Here is a 21,514-nt window from a genome sequence, read left to right on the forward strand (position 1 = left end):
TTCTTCCCTGGAGAATTACATGGACAGAGGATTCAGGCAGGCTACAGTCCATGGGGTTACAAAAGTCGGGCACGACTGGGTGATTAACACACATACACACGTAAAATAGATTTTTATTAAAGCGGTTTTAAGTTTACAGAATAATTGAGCAGAAAGTACAGAGAATGCTAGTCTATTCCTTCCCCTGCCTCAGTTTTCTCTATTATTAACATGTGCATTAGTGTGGCACGTTTGTTACAATTGATGCACCGATGGTGATACATTATTTTTTCTTCCAGTTTTATTGAGACACAATTGACACACAGTACTACATAAATTTAAGGTGTATTTGCTCAGTCCTGTCCAACTCTTAGCGACCCCATGGACTGCAGCCCACCAGGCTCCTCTGTCCATGGGATTTTCCAGGCAAGAGTACTGGAGTGGGGTGCCATTGCCTTCTCCGACTACATAAATTTAAGGTGTATAGCATATAATGATTTGACTTACAAACATCATGAAGTGATTACCATATTTAGTGAACATCCATCATCTCATACAGTTACAAACTTAAACAGAAAAAAATGTATTTTTTTCCTCATGATGAGAACTCTGACGATTTACTCTTAACAACTTTAATCAGTTTCAATTGTATTTATCATGCTGTATATTACACGTCTAGTATTTACTTATAACTGGAGGTTTATATTTCTTGACTGCCTTCATTCATTTCCCTCTCCCTCCACCACAAATCTGATTTCTTTCTGTATGAGTTTGTTTGTTTTTGAAGTATAGTTAGCCTACAATACTATGTTAGTTTTTGGTATACAACGCTGTGATTTAAATATCAATATTTCAAAATGATATTTCAAAATGATCATAAGTCTAGTTATCATCTGTCACCATGCATAATTATTGACTATATTCCCTACAGTGTACATTTCATATCTAGGACTCAGTTATTTTGTAACCGGAAGTTTCTGTTGCTTAATCTATACCTATTTCTCTCCTTACCCTTCCCCCAATTACCTGTTTGTTCTCTGTATCTGTGACTCTATTTCTGCTTTGTTACATTTGTTTTTATAGATTATACATAAGTGAAATCATACAATATTTGTCTTCTTTGTCTGACTTATTTTACTTAGCATGATACTCTTTAGGTCCACCATGTTGACACAAATGGTAAGGTTGCTTTCTTTTTCCTGGCTGAGTAATATTCCATCACACACACGCACACACACGCACACACACACCATCTTCTTTATCCACTCACCTATCATATCTTGGCTATTATAAATAATGCTTCAGTGAACGTGGGGTAAATATATCTTTTGAATTAATGTCTTCATTTCCATCAGATAAAGACACAGGACTAGAATTACTCTATTGTATTGTAGTTCTATTTTTGAAGAATCTTTATATTGTTCTCCATGTCTAGTCAGGTCCTCTGCCCATTTTTTAATCTTGTTCTTTCTGTGTTGTGACTTTTCGTGTTTTTTTTGTGTGTGTTTCTATACAAATTTTCGTGGAGAAGGCAATGGCAACCCATTCCGGTACTCTTGCCTGGAAAATCCCATGGACGGAGGAGCCTGGTAGGCTTCAGTCCATGGAGTCGCTAAGAGTCAGACACAACTGAGCGACTTCACTTTCACTTTTCACTTTTATGCACTGGAGAAGGAAATGGCAACCCACTCCAGTGTTTTTGCCTGGAGAATCCCAGGGACAGCAGAGCCTGGTGGGCTGCCGTCATGGGGTCGCACAGAGTCGGACATGACTGAAGTGACTTAGCAGCAGCAGCAGCATACAAATTTTCGAATTATTTGTCCTAGTTCTTTGAAAAATGCCATTGGTATCTTGACAGGGATTGCATTGAATCTGCAGATTGCCTTGAGTAGCATAATCATTTTAACAATTTTAATTCTTGCAATCCCTGAGCATGGTGCCTTTCCATTTGTTTGTGTTGTCTTCAGTTTCTCTCATCAGTGTCTTACAGATTTCTGAGTACAGGTGTTTTGGCTCCTTAGTTTGATTTGTCCCCAAGTATTTTATTCTTTTTGATGTAATTATAAATGGGACTGTTTTCTTACTTTTTCTTTCTGATAGTTCATTGGTAGTATGTAGAAATGCAACAGATATCTGTGTATTAATTTTATATCCTGCAATTGTTACCAGATTCATTGGTAAAGTTGCAAATTTTTGAACTTACCAAATTCATTTAGAATTTTCTATGTATATCATCTTCAAACTAACAGTTTTACTTCTTCCTTTCTAATTTGAATTTCTTTTTCTTGTCTGACTTCCTATAGCTGGAACTTCCAATACTATGTTGAATAAAAGTGGTGAGGTCTTAAAGGAAATGTTTCAGCTTCTCACCATTGAGTATGATGTTAGCTGTGGGATTGTCATATATGGCCTTTATTATGTTGAGGTGTATCCCCTCTAAGCCCACTTTCTAGAGAGTTTTAATCATAAATGAATGTTAAATTTGTCACAAGCTTTTTTCTGTATCTATTGAGATGACCATATGATTTTTCCTTCTCAGTTCATTAATGTGGTATATCGCATTGATTGATTTGCCGACATTGAACCATCCATGCATCCTTGGGATAAATGCCACTTGATCATGGTGTACATGTGTAATGTATTGTTGAATTCCATTTGCTGATTTTTTCTGAGGATTTTTGTATCTGTTCATCAGTGATATTGGCCTATGATTTTTATATTTTCATGGTATCTTTATCTGGTTTTGATATCAGGGTGATACTGGCCTCATAGAATGAGTTCAAAGGTGTTTCTTCCTCTTCAGTTTTTTGGAATAGTTTGAGAAAGATGAATGTTAAATCTTCTTTAAAAGTTTGGTAGAATTCATCTTTAGTAGAGACATTATGGTTCTGAACTTTTGCTTGTTGGAAGGTTTGTTTTTTTTTAATTACTGAGTCAATTTCAGTAATGGGTCTATTCATATTTTCTGTTTCTTCCTGATTCACTCTTAGGAGATTGTACATTTCTAGGAATTTGTCCATTTCTTCTAGGTTGTCCATTTTATTGGCATATAATTATTTGTAGCAATCTCTTATGATCCTTAGTAGGTCAGGTGGTAAAGAAATCCTCCTGCAATGCATGAGACCCCGGTTTGATTCCTGGGTCTGGAAGATCTGCTGGAGAAGGGATAGGCTACCCACTCCAGTATTCTTGGGCTTCCCTGGTGGCTCAGCTGGTAAATAACCCTCCAGCAATGTGGGAGACCTGAGTTTGATCCCTGGGTTGGGAAGATCCAGTGAAGAAGGAAACGGCTACCCACTCCAGTATTCTGGCCTGGAGAATTCCATGGATTATATAGTCCTTGGGGTCGCAAAGAGTCAGACACGACTGAGTGGCCTTCACTTTCACTTATGATTCTTTCTATTTCTGTGGTGTCAGTTTGACTTCTTTTTCATTTCTGATTTTATTGATTTGGACTCTTTTTCTTGGTGAGTCTGGCTAAAAGTTTATCGATTTTATCTTTTCAAAGAATAACTCTTAGTTTCGTTAGTGTTTTTTTTTCTTTATTTCATTTATTTCTGTTCTTATCTTTATTATTTCTTCTCTTCTACTAATTTTAGGTTTTGTTTGTTCTTCTTTATCTAGTTCCTTTAGGGGTAAAGTTAGATTGTTTACTTGAGGTTTTTCCTGTCTCGTGAAGTAGGTTTGTATCACTATAAACTTCCTTCTTAGAAATATTTTTGCTGCATCCCATGGATTTTAGATCATTGTGTTTTCATTTTCGTTTGCCTCCAGCTGTGTTTTAATTTCCTCTGATTTCTTCAGTTCCTGTCTTGTGAAGTAGGTTTGTATCACTGAAAATTTGCTTCTTAGAAATATTTTTGCTGCATCCCATGGATTTTAGATCATTGTGTTTTCATTTTCATTTGCCTCCAGCTGTGTTTTAATTTCCTCTAATTTCTCCAGTGACCCGTTAACAACAACTATGTTCTGAAGGCACCAGAGATATGCACAGAAAATTTTAGAAGTTGTTGTTGTTGTCCAGTCAGCTGCTCAGGCCTGCCCAGCTTTTTCGACTCTATGGACCACAGCATGCCAGGCTCCTCTGTCTTTCACTATCTCCCCGAGTTTACTCAAACTCATGTCCATTGAGTCGCTGATGCCATCTAACCACCTCATCCTTTATTTTCCCCTTTTCTCCTGCCCTCAGTCTTTCCCAGCATCAGGATCTTTTCCACTGAGTCAGCTTTTTGCATCAGATGGCCAAAGTATTGGAGCTTCAGCTTTAGCATCAGTCCTGCCAATAAATATACAGGGTCGATTTCCTTTAGGATTGACTGGTTTGATCTCCTTCCTGTCAAAGGGACGCTCAAGAGTTTCTCCAGCACCACAATTCAAAAGCATCAATTCTTCAGTGCTCAGTCTTCTTTATCATCCAGCTTTCACATCTGTACATGACTACTGGAAAAACCATAGCTTTGAGTATGCACTTTGTTGGCAAAGTGATGTCTCTGCTTTTTAATACGCTGTCTAGGTTTGTTGTAGCTTTTCTTCCAAAGAGCAAGCGTCTTTTAATTTCATGACTGTAGTTATCATCCACAGTGAAAAGTTTTGGAGCCTGAGAAAATAAAATCTGCCACTGTTTGCCCATCTATTTGCCATGAAGTGATGGGACCAGAGGCCATGATCTTAGTTATTTTAATGTTGGATTTTAAGCCACCATTTTCACTGTCCTCTTTTACCTTCATCAAGAGGCTCTGTAGTTCCTCTTCTCTTTCTGCCATTAAAGTGGTATCATCTGCATATCTGAGATTGTTGATATTTCTCCCAGCAATCTTGATTCCACCTTGTGCTTCATCCAGCCCGGTATTTAGCATGAGGTACTCATCATATAAGTTAAATAAACAGGGTGACAATATACAGCCTTGACTTACTTCCTTTCCCAGTTTTGAACCAGTCCATTGTTCCATGTCTGGTTCTAACTGTTACTTCTTGACATGCATACAGGCTTTTCAGAAAGCAGGTAAGGTGGTCTGGTATTCCCATCTCTTGAAGAATTTTTCATAGTTTGGTGTGATCCACATAGTAAAAGGCTTTTGTATAGTCAGTGAAACAGATGTTTTTCTGGAATTCTCTTGCCTTTTCTATGATCCATTGGATGTTGGCAGTTTGATCTCTGGCTACTCTGCCTTTTCTGAATCTAGCTTGTACACCTGGAAGTTCTCAGTTCACATACTGTTGAAGCCTAGCTTGAAGGATTTTTGAGCATTACCTTGAAATCGTGAAAGTGAAGTTGCTCAGTTGTGTCCGACTCTTTGCGACCCCATAGACTGTAGCCTACCAGGCTCCTCTGTCCATGGGATTTTCCAGGCAATAGTACTGGAGTGGATTGCCATTTACCTTGCTAGCATGTAAAATGAGTACAATTGTATGGTAGTTTGAACATTCTAGCCTTGACTTACTTTGGGATTGGAATGAAAACTGACTTTTTCCAGTCTCGTGGCCATTACTGAGTTTTCCAAATTTGCTTGCATATTGAGTGTGGCATTTTAACAACATTGTCTTTTAGGATTTGAAATAGCTCAGCTGGAATTCCATCATCTCCACTAGCTTTGGTTATAGTAATGCTTCCTGAGGCCCACTTGACTTCACACTCTAGGATGTCTGGTTCTAGGTGAGTGACCACACCGTTATAGTTATCTGGGTCATTAAGACCTTTTTTGTATAGTTCTTCTGTGTCTTCTTACTATCTCTTCTTAATAGCTTCAGCTTCTGTTAGGTCCTTGCTGTTTCTGTCCTTTAATGTGCCCGTCTTTGCATGAAATGTTCCCTGGGTATCTCCAGTTTTCTTGAAGAGATCTCTAGTCTTTCCCATTCTACTGTTTTCCTCTATTTCTTTGCATTGTTCACTTAAGAAGGCTTTCTTATCTCTCCTTGCTATTCTCTGAAACTCTGAATTCAGTTGGGTGTATCCTTCCCTTTCTGCTTTGCCTTTTGCTTCTCTTCCTTTCTCAGCTATTTGTAAGGCCTCCTCAGACAATCATCATGCTTTCTTTCATTTCTTTTTCTTTGGAATAGTTTTGGTCACTGCCTCCTGTACAGTGTTATGGACCTCTGTCCGTAGTTCTTCAGGCACTCTGTCTACCAGATCTAATCCCCTGAATCTGTTCATCACCTCTACTGTATAATCATAAGGGATTTGATTTAGGTCATATTGAGCGGTCTAGTATTTTTCCCTGCTTTCTTCAATTTAAGCTTGAATTTTGCAATAAGGAGCTCGTGATCTGAGCCATAGTCAGCTCCGTATCTTGTTTTTGCTGATATAGAAGCTGATATAGAAGCCTGTATAGAGCTTCTCCATCTTAGGCTGCAAAGAATATAGTCAATTTGATTTCGGTATTGACCGTCTGGTAATATTCACGTGTAGAGTCATCTCTTGGGTTGTTGGGAAAGGATGTTGGCTATGACCAGTGTGTTCTCTTGACAGAACTCTGTTAGCCTTTTCCCTGCTTCATTTTGTACGCCAAGCCCAAACTTGCCTGTTATTCTGGGTATTTCTTGACTTCCTGCTTTTGCATTCCAGTTCCCTATGATGAAAAGGACATCTTTTTTTGGTCTTAGTTCTAGAAGGTCTTGAACTGTTCAGCTTCAGCTTCCTCAGCATTAGTGGTTGGGGCATAGGCTTGGATTACTGTGATGTTGAATGGTCTGCCTTGGAAACGAACCAAGATCGTTCCGTCATTTTTGAGATGGTTCAGGTACTGCATTTTGGACTCTTTTGTAGACTGTGAAGGCTGCTCCATTTCTTTTAAGAGATTTTTGCCCACAGAGTAGATACAATGGTCATTTGAATTAAATTCGCCCATTCGTGTCCATTTTAGTTACTAATTTATATTATAGAAGTAGAGGAATAAGAATCAGACTGTGCCTGGGTAGGTCAGAAATGTTTCTGGGAAAGTCTGAAAGTGATTAGGGAAAGTTATTAACTGATATGAAGAACTTGTTAAGATTTAGCCAGGTTTGAGGAGCAAGTGCACATCTTGGGCCCTGTGAACTGATAAGAAGAGGCATGGATTTGGAACCTACACCTGCCTGTCCATTATGGAAAATGAGAGTGGCAAATTTAGTAGGAATCTGGTAAGAGTTTTATCCTGAGGCTCATTAAGATGATTGAGATGAAAAAAAAAATAAAAAAGATGAAGGTGGTTGAGATGACTTCAGTTCTCAAACTTTCAAATGATTCTCTCGTCCCCTTCCCCTGGACAGTTACCACAGCAAAATTTCTTGGAAGTGCTCTCTGTACTCACAATCTCCTTCTCTCCTCTCTTTCTTTGTTAAAGCCACTCCAGTCAAGTCTTCATCCCCACCTTCTACTCAAACTGCAAATGTCAAGGGTATCAGCCTCATGGCTTGAAATAATGTTAATATGCTAATAACTTCCCAAATGTGTATCTTCATCAGAGACCTCACTTCCAACACTGGACTTGTATACACAGCTGTGTACTTGCCATCACCTCTTAGATGTCTAACAGATGGTTTCAAATTCAGTATGTCCAAAAGCAAACATTTTGATCTCTGCTGCTGCTGCTGCTAAGTTGCTTCAGTCATGTCCAAACCTGTGTGACCCAATAGACGGCAGCCCACCAGGCTCCTCTGTCCCTGGGATTCTCCAGGCAAGAATAATGGAGTGGGTTGCCATTTCCTTCTTCAATACATAAGAGTGAAAAGTGAAAGTGAAGTTGCTCAGTCATGTCTGACTCATCGCAACCCCATGGACTGCAGCCTACCAGGCTCCTCCGTCCATGGGATTTTCCAGGCAAGAATACTGGAATGGGTTGCCATTTCCTTCTCCATTTGATCTCTAGTCTTTCAATAATTTCTCTGTCCACAGCCTTCACCATCTCAGCTGATGACAGTTTAAAAATTTCAGGGATTTCCCTGGTGGTCCAGTGGCTAACACTTCACACTCCTAATGCAGGGGTCCGAGTTCGATCCCTGATTGGGGTGCTATATCCCACATTCCACAACTAAACATCCTGCATGTCACAACGAAGATCACAGATCCTGTGTGCTACAGTTAAGACCCAGCACAGCCAATAAATAAATACAAATAAGTAAATGTTTTATAAAAATGAAAATTCCAGTTAAGTCGAAAACCCTGGAAACCTCATCAATTCCTTTAGTTGTCACACTCTACACTTTGAATCAGACAGGAAATCCTAGCTTGAGAAAACATCCAGAATCCCACCTCTTCACTTCCACTGCTTCTGCCTTGATCTGAGCCATCCTAATCTCTCACCAGGTTTACAGGAACAGCCTCCTAACTGGTCGTCTTATGCTTACCTCTGCTCCTACAGTGTTCTCTACACTGAAGCCAGAGTGGGCCTTTTCTCAAAGGAGATTGAAGAGCATTCCTTTACTCAGAGTCCTGCAGTGCCACTCCATTTCTCTCAGAATAAAAGCTAAAGTCCTTACTGCAGCCTACAAGACCCTAGATGACTTGGCCCCCTATTCAGTTCAGTTCAGTTGCTCAGTCATGTCTGACTCTTTGCAGCCCCATGGGCTGCAGCATGCCAGGCTTCCCTGTTCATCACCAACTCCTGAAGTTTGCTCAAACTCATGTCCATCAAGTTGGTGATGCCACCCAACCATCTCATCCTTTATCTTCTCCTTCTCCTCCTGCCTTCAATCTTTCCCAGCATCAGGATCTTTTCTAGTGAGTCACTTCTTCTCATCAGGTGGCCAAAGTATTGGAGTTTCAGCTTCAGCATCAGTCCTTCCAATGAATATTCAGGACTGATTTCCTTCAGGATTTACTGACTTGATCTCCTGGCCCCCTGTTGGGTTTTTTATCTTATTACTCTCTTTATCGGAGAAGGCAATGACACCCCACTCCAGTACTCTTGCCTGGAAAATCCCATGGACGGAGGAGCCTGGTAGGCTACAGTCCATGGGGTCACGAAGAGTCGGACACAACTGAGCGACTTCACTTTCACTTTCATACATTGGAAAAGGAAATGGCAACCCACTCCAGTGTTCTTGCCTGGAGAATCCCAGGGATGGGGGAGCCTGGTGGGCTGCCGTCTATGGGGTCACACAGTGTCGGACATGACTGAAGTGACTTAGCAGCAGCACTCTCTCTATCTGCACAGGCCTTTCTCACTCTAGGGCCCTCTCTGCTCCTTTCCTTGTGCACAAATGGCTCTTCCCCCAGAAACCTGCGTGGCTCACTGCTGTATTTTCTTGAAGTTTTTGTTCACTGTTGGTCACCTCCTCACTGAATCCTCTCCTGATTACCCTTTCAGAATTTTAATCTTCCTGACCATCTTTGCACCCCTGATTCCCTTTAACCTGCTCTTTTTTTTAAAAATAATACTGTCATTTTAAAATAGAGCATAGAAATTTAAAATTATATTTACTGTTTGTTATCTGTCCTCCTCCCGTATCAGTTACTGCAGTAGAACATAAACTTCACAAAGGCAGGGATCTTTGTTTTGTTACTTTTATATCCCAGGCACCTGGAATAGGGGATGGAACATAGTTAATGCCCAATAAATGATTTTTAAAATCTTATCAAAGTGCGTGTGTGTGTGTGTGTGCATTTTATATATATATATATACATATATATATATATATATATATACACACACACACACACACACACATACACATGCATGCCAAGTCAATTCAGTCATGTCCAACTCTTTGTGACCCCATGGACCATAGCTTACCAGGCACCTCTGTCCATGGGATTTTCCAGGCAAGAATACTGCAGTGGGTTGCCATGCCTTTCTCCTATATATATATGTGTGTGTGTGTGAAATTTTAATAACTTTTCATGAACTGAGCAGAGCATGTAACCAAAAACAGAGCCTTAACTAGCACAGAAGCTGCCAAGGGCTCTTTTAGTCTCTGTCCTCCCCCAAGGCTAACTACTATCCTGATTTCTAATAATATATATTAGTTTTACTTGTTTTGTACTTTATTCAAATGGAATTGTACCATAAGTGTTCTTTTCTGTCTGCTTTTTATCAACATTGTGTTAATGAAATTAATTACATTGTTGCATGTAGTAGTTCATTCTTATTGTTAGGTAATAATAGTCCATTGTATGAATATAACCCAGTTTATCCTGAATGAACAAATTTAAGCCCCAGATCCTTTCTGTCCTTTGTGTCACCAGAGTTGTTGGGAAGAATTAATACACAGAAAGCATCTACCCAGTATATAGTAGGTGCTCAATTAAGGTTAGCTATTAATTTTGTTATATGCAGATATTTTATTGAACCCACATAGATCTCTTCCTCGTCTGAAGTCCTATCCAGTTACTGTAGCACTCTTAAGATGCCAACCTGGCTTTACCACTGGAAAGGGCCAATACATGTGACCTTATGGGCCTGGTCTCTCCTTGGGACATGAAACAAGCTGGGCCAACTTGATTTTTGCTTTCCAGGGAGTAGGGAAATCTGAAACAGTGGCCAGCAACTCGGAGTTGCTGGAGTTAACCGGACTGGACCCTTTGGGGGAAGAGTTCAGGAATACCCTCACCAAAGGCCTGGGAACTCTCAGGCTTCTTGCCTTCCCTGAAGTTGGCTATTTAATCCTATCTGCCATCCAGGGATCCTGTATTCCTGGAATCTGCCCTCAGTACTCTCCTAGTACAAGCCCCTTTTCCTTTTATTAGGCTCAGTTTTTGTAGCTTGCCTCCAAAAGGACCTCAAGACTCATTTTCGCTTAAATTATCAGCCATTATAGTGTTGTGAATCCTTAATTGAATAACAACAGTTCTTTCATCTATCTGTCCATCCACTCAAGTTTTAAACATTATTGAGGGCTTATGATATGTCACGCACTGCAGGGTAGATCCTCTTATTCTCGTTTTCAAATGAAAGACTCAGAGAGGCTGAAGGATTTTCTGAGGTTACAAAGCTTATAGTAATAGAGGATGTTGGTTCAAGGTAATTTTTGGTCTTCATCATGAGCTTGAGCTGTTTTTTTTTTTTTGTCTATACATGTCTTTTCATCCCACTTAAATTCCTTGAGGTCAGGCTGTCTTATACATCCCCCCGTTGGACAAAATCATCTGCTATGTGGTAAATATACTACAGAATTGTTGATGGACTGCTCATATGGGCAAATCCTTGCTACCCTTCTCTCACAGATGCTTCACCCCTTCCCAAACCCAGGGGGAAAAAATCAAACAGTAACCAAGCTGAATTCATCTGAAGGAGGATAATTTATTTAAGTTAGTCTGGCTCTGGTTCACAATTTTGTCTTCTTTTTCTATGTTGGAGTCATTAGAAGCCCCTTCAATTCCACCACACCTCCCTCACCACAAATCAGGGCAACTCAGAGATAGCTTTCTTGGCTGGGAGACCTGTTGGCTTCTCCTGTTCTCTTGCTTTCTCTTCATACATCAGGATCCTGGTTGAGATGGGAAGAGACACGGGGATCAGAGGACAATCTTCTCAAGAGAATAAGTTTTAGTGTGCTGTGAAAGTCCAGAAAAGGATGAGGGTTGTGAGGGTGGGGGGAGAAGGAGAAAGGGCAGGAGTCAGAGTCTTGAGGGCCTTGGGGACCAGAATCATGGATGAGAATAGGACCTGGGAAGGGTCTCTCGAAAGACAGAAGAGAAATGCATGCTGGGCTATGTGTAGAAGGTGGGCCTGGGGATGGAGACAGGGGAAGAGAAAACAGTTAAGTGTAGGAGAGGCTGGAACTGGACTCTCACATTTTTAGAATGGCAGATCTCTTGCCCAACATCATCTTGAGAAAGTCAGAGTAGCTGAAAGTCTCCCCAGGGCCACTGGATACCTCCATGATTAATTTCTTTAGCTCCAGGTGGGTCTTGGGAACCCCAAGTTTCTCCATCATTCGCTTCAGGGACATGATATCTGGAGGCACAGAAGATGGGGGTGAGAAGAGGGAAGCCCCTCTCTCTCTCTCTCTCTGTTACCTCCACCATCTCATTACCATTCCCCATCCTACTCTGGTGGAGAAGGAAATGGCAACCCACTCCAGTATTCTAGCCTGGAGAATTCCGTCGGCAGAATTCCTGTAGCCTGGCAGGCTACAGTCCATGGGATCACAAAGAGTCAGACACAGCTTAGCAACTAACACACACACACACACACACACACACCCTACTCTGGTCACTGTCATCTCTCCCAAACCACTGGAAATGGAGCACTGTAGGAAAGACCTCCCTCTTGTAGCTCTGCACACTTCCCCCAAATCACCCCTTTCTTACCGATACCTCCATCTTCATTCAGGTCAAACTCCATGTATTTCTCTGGATGAGGGGAGAAAGCAGAGAGGGTCAGCACTGGCTGGAGGGTCACAGGCAGAGGCAGGGCAGGGATTGAGAAAGGGGTTGCAGATGGGAGAAGAGGAGGAAGAGATGGGGCAGGTAGAGGAAGTAGGGGTTGGGGAGCTGAGGGGCCCTGTTAAGGTGTCGGGAACCAGAGAGGGTACTGAGAGAGGGACAGGCCAGGGAAAGGGGCTGTTACTAGGGCGGCAACAGAGGCAACCTGCCATTTTCCCACCTCAAAAGTAGACTTTGTGTGCTTCCCTGGTGGCTTAGTGGTAAAGAACCGGCCTGCCAATGCAGGAGACAGGGGTTCGATCCCTGGCCCAGGAAGATCCCTTATATGCCACAAAGCAGCTAAGCCCAAGTGCCACAACTACTGAGGCTGTTCTATAGAGCCCAGGGAACCGTAGCTACTGAAGCCCTCTTGCCCTCAAAATGAGAAGTCCATGCAGCACAACTAGAGAGTAACCCCTGCTCCCCGAAACTGGAGAAAAGCCTATTGCACAATGAAGACCCACCAGCTCAGCCAAAATAAATAAATAATAAATAGATAAAATTATTTTAAAAATATAGACTTTGTTTCTTCTGTCCTCTCTCCCTGGGGAAAGCCTACCCTCCTCACCCCCTTCTCCACCCCTAGAGTTGTCCCCTCACTCTTGAAGGCTTCCAGTTTGGAGGGCAGGTCCTCATCACTGCTGTATTTGGGATCATCCAGGAATTGCTGTAGGGGGAAAGCAAGAACCTGGGTAGGGCCCCCCACCCGGTCCAACAACACGCCCCCCCCCAATCCACCCTACCCACTGCCCTGGCCAAGGCCCTTCCTTTTACCTGGTTGATTTCATTGATTCTCTCTTCCTGCTGGGCTTTCCGCAGCCCAAAGGCTTTTCCTCCTGAAGGAGCGCAAAGGTTAATGTAGCTTCACCCCACCTTCCTCTCCTCACCCCCAAGCTCAGCCTGAAGCCATTACAGTTCTGCTTTCATAAGCCAGCTTCCCAGCCCCCGAGCCCAGTACTGTCCAGCTCCTTTTTCCCATTTTAGAATCCTGCCTATTCCACCTTCCCTACCCTGTAAATCCCTAGTTTCGCTCATAGCTCAGCAGGTGCTGGTTGAGATGTTGGAGGAAACAACACAGACTGGGTGCCTTCTCTGTCTGCCAGCTCTCCTCTCCCATCAGCTTCCTGGAGGCCTGCCTCCCAAACTTCCCCTTTCCCCTCATTCCCTCCTCCTCTAAGTCCCAGGCCTCACTTCCTCTTCAGCTTCTGCTGACAGTAGCACCCAAGAAAAAGGGGGAGTAGGGTCTAGAAAGGAGACGAGAAAATAACATTCTTAATTCCTCTAAAGGAGAGCCCAGGGTGTACGTGTAAGAAATGTTCTGATAAACCACAGGGGAAGGTCTGTAAGACCCCAGGGGCATTGATTCTCAGGAAGAGAGAATCTCTGAACAGGTCTGGAGTTTCAGGTGACTGAGGCCCAGGTTTCACAAGTCTGGACATGCAGGTTTGGATAGGAAGCTGAGGAAAGGCAGACTAAATTTTTCTGTACTCTGGACCGGAGAAGAACCTGAAGTCGCTGGCAGATCCGGGAGGGTGATGAGATGGGTGCAGGGTCTGGAAAGGAAGAGACACTTCACTTCCATCCTGGTGGCTCCAGAGAGGCACTTGGAAATACAGAAGTGTCTGACAAGGGAGTCTTAGTTTGTTTGCTTTAGGATATGCAATGTAATCCCTTCATCTTATCTCCTTTGAAACTTTCAGTGAAGTCTACAGATCTCTGAAATTTGAGAATTTAAGTAGAATCTTTGGTGGGAGAATTCCCTGATGATTCAGTAGTTAGGACTCCAGTGCTCTCACTGCCTCAGGCCCAGGTTCAGTCCCTGGTCGGGGAACTAAAATTCCACAAGCTGCGTGGCACAGACAAAAAAAGACAGTGGATTCTTTGGAGGCCAGTGGTGCTGAAAGAGACAGTGTTAGTGGATACAAGAGCCAAGGGTGAGGCTGACCTTAAGGGTGTGAGGGATGCTGGTCACTGTGGGTTCAACAGAGTGGGAGTAGCTCCCCACTCCTTACTCAACAGAGTGGGCAGCAGCCCCTGATAAATGCCCTCCTAGGCACACTCCTTTGGGCCAGTGGCTCTAGGGGAGACGAAGACTGTGCGTCCCCCTCACTGAGACACTTCTGTCTAAACTCCCTGCACTGAGCTCCAGCCACAGTCTTAGTACTGATGGGCACACCTTTGCTTTTCTCTGTCCCCCACCCCCACCCCAACCTATTTCCCCTTCTGCAGAAGGGAGTTTTCACTTCTCACTGCCCTTGCCCTGACCCATATGCGTTGGGGAGATGCTGGAGGGGACTCTAGCCTCTTGAGTTCCCTTTATTGCTATCTCTTCCTCTGCAGGGAAGACTGCAAACCTGCCCTCCCGAAGGTCTCAGTGCCTAGTGGGGGAAATCCATTTTTTAGATTCATATGCTAATTCAACAAATGTTTATTGAGTACTTACTATATGCCAGGCGCCTTGCTTGGCCCAATGAACCAGGTAAATGTAAACTCTGGTCCTCATGGACAATCTAATTAAGGAAGACAGATAAGAAAAACAAGTATATCAAAGATGGTAGGTGCCTATGGAGAAGAGCAAAGTAGGGAGGGGGATAGGAAGGGCTGCGTGGACTGCAGATTTAAATAGGGTGCTCGGGGGACTTCCCTGGTGGTCCAGTGGCTAAGGCTCTGTGCTCCCAATGCCAGGGGCCCGGGTTTGATCCCTGGTCAGGGAACTAGATCCCACATGCTACAGCTAAGAGTTCTCATGGTGCAATGAAGATCGAAGATCCTGTGTGCCGCACTAACATCTGGCGTGGCGAAATAAATATTACTTAATAAATAAATGAGGTGCTCAGGGAGGCTTCCCTAAGAAAAGGATATTTGGGTAAAGATTTCAAGCAGGTGAAGGAACAAGCCTCGTGGATATGCAGGAGAGGAGCACTTCAAGCACAGGGAACAAAAAATGCAAAGGTCCTAAAGTGAGGACATGTCTGGATGTCTGAGTATTCGTGAAGCAGCAGGAGGCCAGTGTAGCTGGAGCTGGGTGTGTGAGGGGAAACAGGCAGGAGATGAGGCCAGATTGCCTACGGCCTTGTAGGCTGTTGGGGAGAATCTGGCTTTTATTTGGACTGAGATCGCCTCCCCACGCAGCCTTTCCCTGAAGTTGACTTGGCAGACGACCAAGGTGAGGCAGAACTGAGATGCTCAAGAGGACTCCCTGGGAAAGAGAAAGTGACAGCTACTCTGACCATGGGCCAAAAGTGAAGAGCAAAGAGCAACAAGATAGGCAAATGAGTGAAACTCAGCATAAACACAGACATGGGAAAGCCTGTGAAGAGCAGTGATGCAAGAAGACGCCTCCCACCCAAATCCAGGGGCCTCTGCCACCCCACCCCACCCTCCACAGACCGAAGAGAGTCTGCAGTCAGAGCTGAAGGGGAGGCGGGGCCTCTGGGCAGAGAGCTGCCAGGGAGCTAGGAATCCACCATGAACCTGGAAATAAGGGAAGTGGGTAACTTTCTGACAGTGAGGCTGCAAACTCTAGATCTCAGCAGAGACAAGCAGTCTCCTTAAAGCAGTGGCTCTCAATGAGTGATCCTTCCACCAGCATATGTCAGAAATGGATCCATCCCAGACCTACCGAATCAGAAACTCTAGGGGTGGTGTCCAGCAATAGCTTTTCAACAAATGCCTCAGATGATTCTGACACACTCAAGGTTGAGAGCCACGGGCCCTGAAGTGACTAAGTGACTCCCCAGCCTGCAGGACTTGCTGTACTCACCAAAGGTATAAACGTGGCTGAAGTATGTGACATTGGGCAGTGGGACTATGGGTCTTGGAGGCAGAAAAAAGGAAGTGTCTCCAAGACTAGGGTTGTTAGTGTCCAAGCCAAGCAGTCAGGGAGAGAGTGCTGAGCTGGCTCAGGAAATGGCCATCTAGAACCCTGTGAGGTTAGCATCCTTTATGAGCCTAGTGTCCTGTTGCTAAGGGGTAGGAGGGCCTTGATATGGTTCTACACTCTGCAGGGGACCTCCTGTTAGAATTAGGCCCTCTGGGTACCTCCGCAAAGAAAATACACGGGCTAGAAAGCTTGTCTGTGTGTGTGTATGGGGGGGTGGCATGGATGTCTTCTGCTTGCCCCCTCCATTTTCCCTCTCCCACTCTGTTCTGTGTCCCAAGAGACTAACCTGTATAGACCATGCCAAGGGCACCTCTGAGTTCTGGCTGTTTTGGCTAATGGGGAGCCTGGTAGGAAAAGAGCAGGGCGGGAGAACATTAAGTTAAGGGTATTCATTCCTCTGGCTCCTTTCCTACAGAGTCACCTTGGGCTGGCTGACACCTCCATCTATGGGCAAGGCTCCCCTCCAGGCAACCTGCTCTACATGACTCTGTCCTTTTCCAGGTTTCAGAAGTCCAGGGAATAAATCTCAGGAGGTCTGTGAAATTTGGAAAAGATGAAAAAGTACATCCTCTTCTCACATCCAGCATTACATGTGTCACCTTGTCAAAGACCACTTCACAGTTTTAAAGTTATTTTTTAAATTAATTAATTGTATTTATTTGGCTGCCCCAGTCTTTTAGTTGCCGCATGTGGGATCTAGTTCCCTGACCAGGGATCAAACCCGTGCCGTCTGCACTGGGAGCACAGAATCTCAGCCACTGGACCATCAGGGAAATCCCTAAAGTTCTTACTCAAGCCAGCAACAATGTCTTTTATACTAATATACCTTTATTAAAATCTAACTTCAACTTGCCTGCATTTTAAATCTCTTGTCTTATCATGTGGTAGTAAGTACATGGTTTATTCTATCCCAACATTTATTGATATTTTGATAACTGAAACAGTGTAATGGTTTTACTTTGTTATATATTCTTTAATTTGATGTACCAGAATGCCAAAGAGATTTATGGCACAAAATGAGTTAGAGCCTCTGCCATAATCTCTTCTCTGCTCATCCCTTTGGGCCGGGGTCGCAATATCCCTTGTGATTCAATAAACCCCTCTGTGCTGTGCTGTGCATAGTCACTCAGTTGCAGACGACTCTTTGTGACCCCATGGACTGTAGCCCACCAGGCTCCTTTGTCCATGGGAATTCTCCAGGCAAGAATACTGGAGTGGGTTACTATGCCCTCCTCAAGGGGATCTTCCCAACCCAGGGATCAAACCTGGGTCCCCCTCATCGCAGCCAGATTCTTTACCATCTGAACCACCATGGAAGCCCCTGAATCCCACTGCTGCTGCTGCTGCTAAGTCGCTTCAGTCGTGTCCGACTCTGTGTGACCCCAGAGACGGCAGCCCACCAGGCTCCCCGTCCCTGGGATTCTCCAGGCAAGAACACTGGAATGGGGTGCCATTGCCTTCTCCCTAAATCCCACTGCTGCTGCTGCTGCTGCTGCTGCTGCTGCTAAGTCGCTTCAGTCGTGTCTGACTCTGTGCGACCCCATAGAGGGCAGCCTACCAGGCTCCCCGGTCCCTAGGATTCTCCAGGCAAGAACACTGGAGTGGGTTGCCATTTCCTTCTCCAATGCATGAAAGTGAAAAGTGAAAGTGAAGTCGCTCAGTCGTGTCTAACTCTTAGCGACCCCATGGACTGCAGCCCACCAGGCTCCTCCGTCCATGGGATTTTCCAGGCAAGAGTACTGGAGTGGGGTGCCATTGCCTTTACACCTTTGTAAATACACTATCTCCTCAAACCCCACTACACCCTTGTAAATAAACTATCTCCTCAAATTAATCAAATTTGAAGATGTGATTTCCAGCTGGGACCCTAAATGATCCGTGTGTGTGTGTGTGTGTGTGTGTGTGTGTGTGTGAGAGAGAGAGAGAGAGAGTTGGAGGAACTGGGAAGTAGCAGGTCTCTGGTCTCTGCAGCCTTATTTCTTATTGTAAATGAACAAAAGGGCATCCTGGTGTTTGCACCAGACAGGAATTGGTTAACCAAAGGCTTTCCCTGAGGCCGGAGAACAAGTGAGGATTCTGAGCTGACAAGGGACAGCTCCATAGAGCCATAACCAACTCACCAAGATTGCTACTGCCAAAGATTTCTCTTTTCTAAAAAGCCTCCTTATAGAGCTTTGAGGGGAATGTGGCAGCAGTTTATTTCTAAATTTCTCTTCTTGACACCTGTAAAGAGATTGGAAACACACACACACACTACATTTTCAGTGAAGCTAGGAGATACAGAGTGCCTACAAGCTCCAATTTATGCATCTGTGTGACCAATTCCCCACTGAGCAGGCAGTCCCAGGCATCCTTCCAGAAAACCAGGCGAATAGGGAGGGTCCCAGTGACTGCTTAAAAAAAAAAAAGCAAATATTCCTTCCTGGGAGGAAAGGCCTAACACCTGGAGAGAAAAGCTAAGAGCGGTGCTGACTGAGCAGATTCAAATACCAGTAAAGTTGAAGACAGAATGCTTTTGTTTTTTAAAAAATATTTCTTTATTTGTCCGTGCTGGGTCTTAGTTGAGGCACGTGGGATCTTCAATTTTTGTTGTGGTATGTGGGACCTAGTTCCCTGACCAAGGACCAAACCTGGGCCCCCTGCACTGGGAGTGTGGAATCTTAGCCACTGGTTCAGTTCGGTTAGTCATGTCCGACTCTTTGCAACCTCATGGACTGCAGCACGCCAGGCTTCCCTGTCCATCACCAACTCCCAGAGTTTGCTCAAACTCATGTCCGTCGAGTCGGTAATGCCATCCAACCATCTCATCCTCTGTCGTCCCCTTCTCCTCCTGCCCTTAATCTTTCCCAGCATCAGGGTCTTTTCCAATGAGTCGGTTCTTTGCATCAGGTGGCCAAAGTATTGGAGTTTCAGCTTCAGCATCAGTCCTTCCAATGAATGTTCAGGACTGATTTCCTTTAGGATGGACTGGTTGGATTTCCTTGCAGTTCAAGGGACTCAAGAGTCTTGTTCAACACCATTGGACCACCGGAGAAATCTGAGAGAATGTTTTAAAGCACCCAAAGGGACCCGGAGGCAGCAGATCTCAGAAAGTGCCAGCAAAATTCTCCTTTTAATATTAAGTTCATCACCTTAGGTGAACTTGGGAAACGGCAGCCTGTGAGCTCTTCTGTGAAATAAAGAAGCCTGAGGCTGGGGGTAGGCAGTAAATGCTTGCTTAACTGGGAGAGGTTCTCAGAGGTTGTGGAGGTAGTGGCTATACAGAGGTACCAAATTTTAAGGAAAATAATCCATTGTTTATGGCAAAAGAGGGGCTTCCCTGGTGGCTCAGATGTAAAGAATCTGCCTGCAATGCTGGAGACCTAGGTTCAATCCCTGGGTTGGGAAGATCCCCTGGAGGAGGGCATGGTAACCCACTCTAGTATTCTTGCCTGGAGAATCCCCATGGACAGGGTAGCCTGGCGGGCTACAGTCCTTGAGGTCGCAAAGAGTTGGACACGACTGAGCGACTCAGCACAGCACGTGGCAAAGAGAAGGAGTCCTTGAACTTGTAAATCTGGAAAGCCATCCTGCCCCCCTGCCCCAAAGGTCCTGCTGCTAATAGTTTAGAAGAATCTAGCTCATTTTTTTTTTAAACTTAAAAGTTTCTCTCTCTGTTTTTTAAAAGACATTTATTTTTGGCTCTATTGGGTCCTTATTGCAGTGTGAGGGCCTCTCTTGTTGCAGAGCACAGCACAGACTGTAGAGGGCGGTCTCAGTAGCTGCGGTACCCAGGCTTAGTTGTGTAGAACCTTTCTGGAACAGGAACCGTGTCCCCTGCATTGGCAGGCAGATTCTTAACCACTAGACCACTAGGGAAGCCCTCTGGCTCATTTGGATGAGTAACAAAAAGAAATGACCAAAGCTTCTGTTCAATTAACTATGAAAAAAAAAGGTAAAGAAGAGGAACGCAATTTTCCAAAAGGTGACAACACACCAGAAATGTATTGCCAAAAGCAGGTGGAAATTGTTTCTCAAAATTCATCATGATTTGAAAAACAACAAAACTTAGTGTCAACTTCTAGCAGTGAAGGAAGGACGCCTGTCAGAAATGCAAGTATCCCCAGAAAAGATGATGGGTAACATGGGGGTATTAAGAGGAACAGGAGGAGAGGTGTAGAAGGGAAAAAAAGACAATCATTTCAAAAATATACACTAAATTCAATGAGAGAAGGAAGCATTTTATATACAGTCCTAATTTTTTAAATCATAGATAACTGTTGTGAAATATTTTCTATTTTAAAAATCTGAGTCATTGTTTATCATGAACAGCTTTTGTAAAATGCTTTAATTGTCAAACCCATGCCCCTTGCAGTGGAAGCAAGAAGTTTTAACCACCAGGCCACCAAGGAATTCCCGGTTAAGTTTTATACTATTTAGTAAATTCTGGTTTTAGGTTTTTTAGGGTCTGTTTTCTGACCACTAGGAAAACAGAAAAAGTTTTGTGGTGGTCAGAAAACAGAAAAAGTTTCTGAACTTACTTCATAAGATTAATATAACCTTGCTCCAAAAGCTAGGCAAGGCTTTTGAGAAAGAGAAGTTATTAAACAATTTCCTTTATGAACATAGATGTGAGAAAAAATATTAATAAAGCTGGTAAAGAATCCGCCTGCAATGTGGGAGACCTGTGTTCAATCCCTGGGTTGGGAAGATCCCCTGGAGAAGGGAAAGGCTACCCACTGCAGTATTCTGGCCTGGAGAATTCCATGGACTATAATATATAGTCCATTGGGTCCCAAAGAGTTGGACATGACTGAGCGACTTTCACTTTCAGGATAATTTTTATATGATTGGAGTGACCTTTGTTTTGATGATTTTATAGCTATGTGGGCTTGGTGATATTTTTGGTGGTTAAATTTTGAATGTCTGATTCGACTTCTTTAATGGTTTTAGGTATATCAGGCTTCTAATTTTTTTTTGAGTCAGTTTTGGTTATATATTTTTCTAGAAAGTTATTTTGTCTTATCAAAATTTGTAATATAAATATGTAATGTATCAGATATTGCATTCCCTATAAATTACTTTTCTGTGTGTATGTGTATGCCTTTTCTCTTCATGCTTTACCAATTTGATGGGAGATTTTTTAATATAAGTAGTCTCTGTAAATATGTATTTTTCTGCTCTAGTGTTTCTTTGTTTTCTAGTTCATTAATTTCTAAAAGTATCTTTATTATTTCCATCCTAAATTTTGGGTCGTTATTCTGTGTACTTTTTCTAATTTCTTGAAATATCTGTTCAGTTCATTGATTTTCAAACTTTCTTTCCTAAT

The 21,514-nt window shown here is 43.4% G+C and overlaps 2 protein-coding genes across 3 annotated transcripts in view; one reads left to right on the forward strand and one right to left on the reverse strand.

The window, feature by feature from the left end:
- NCR3 (natural cytotoxicity triggering receptor 3) overlaps positions 1-21,514 on the forward strand; it is a 33,190-nt gene that overhangs the window by 1,338 nt on the left and 10,338 nt on the right. The gene's annotated exons all lie outside the window — the stretch shown is intronic.
- On the reverse strand, positions 11,177-13,466 carry AIF1 (allograft inflammatory factor 1). Its single transcript, XM_027524134.1, has 6 exons — positions 13,334-13,466; positions 13,098-13,159; positions 12,924-12,990; positions 12,210-12,251; positions 11,691-11,853; positions 11,177-11,383 (listed from the first exon to the last, which is right to left on the reverse strand). Exons 1-6 carry the CDS (start codon positions 13,356-13,358, stop codon positions 11,299-11,301), a joined length of 444 nt encoding a protein of 147 aa, XP_027379935.1. The 5' UTR covers positions 13,359-13,466; the 3' UTR covers positions 11,177-11,298.

This window comes from Bos indicus x Bos taurus, chromosome 23 (genome assembly GCF_003369695.1).
Source record: "Bos indicus x Bos taurus breed Angus x Brahman F1 hybrid chromosome 23, Bos_hybrid_MaternalHap_v2.0, whole genome shotgun sequence".
Lineage (NCBI taxonomy): Eukaryota > Metazoa > Chordata > Mammalia > Artiodactyla > Bovidae > Bos > Bos indicus x Bos taurus.

Bases quoted from the DNA above. Each gene is read 5' to 3' on its own strand.
- AIF1 (XM_027524134.1), bottom strand. From the start codon at position 13,358: ATGAGCGAAACTAGGGATTTACAGG. The intron at 12,252-12,923 runs GTGAGGGGACAA...CCCCTCATCCAG, and splicing joins CAAACTGGAAGCCTTCAAGA to AGAAATACATGGAGTTTGAC. The intron at 11,854-12,209 runs GTAAGAAAGGGG...CTGTGCCTCCAG, and splicing joins GAATGAAGATGGAGGTATCG to ATATCATGTCCCTGAAGCGA.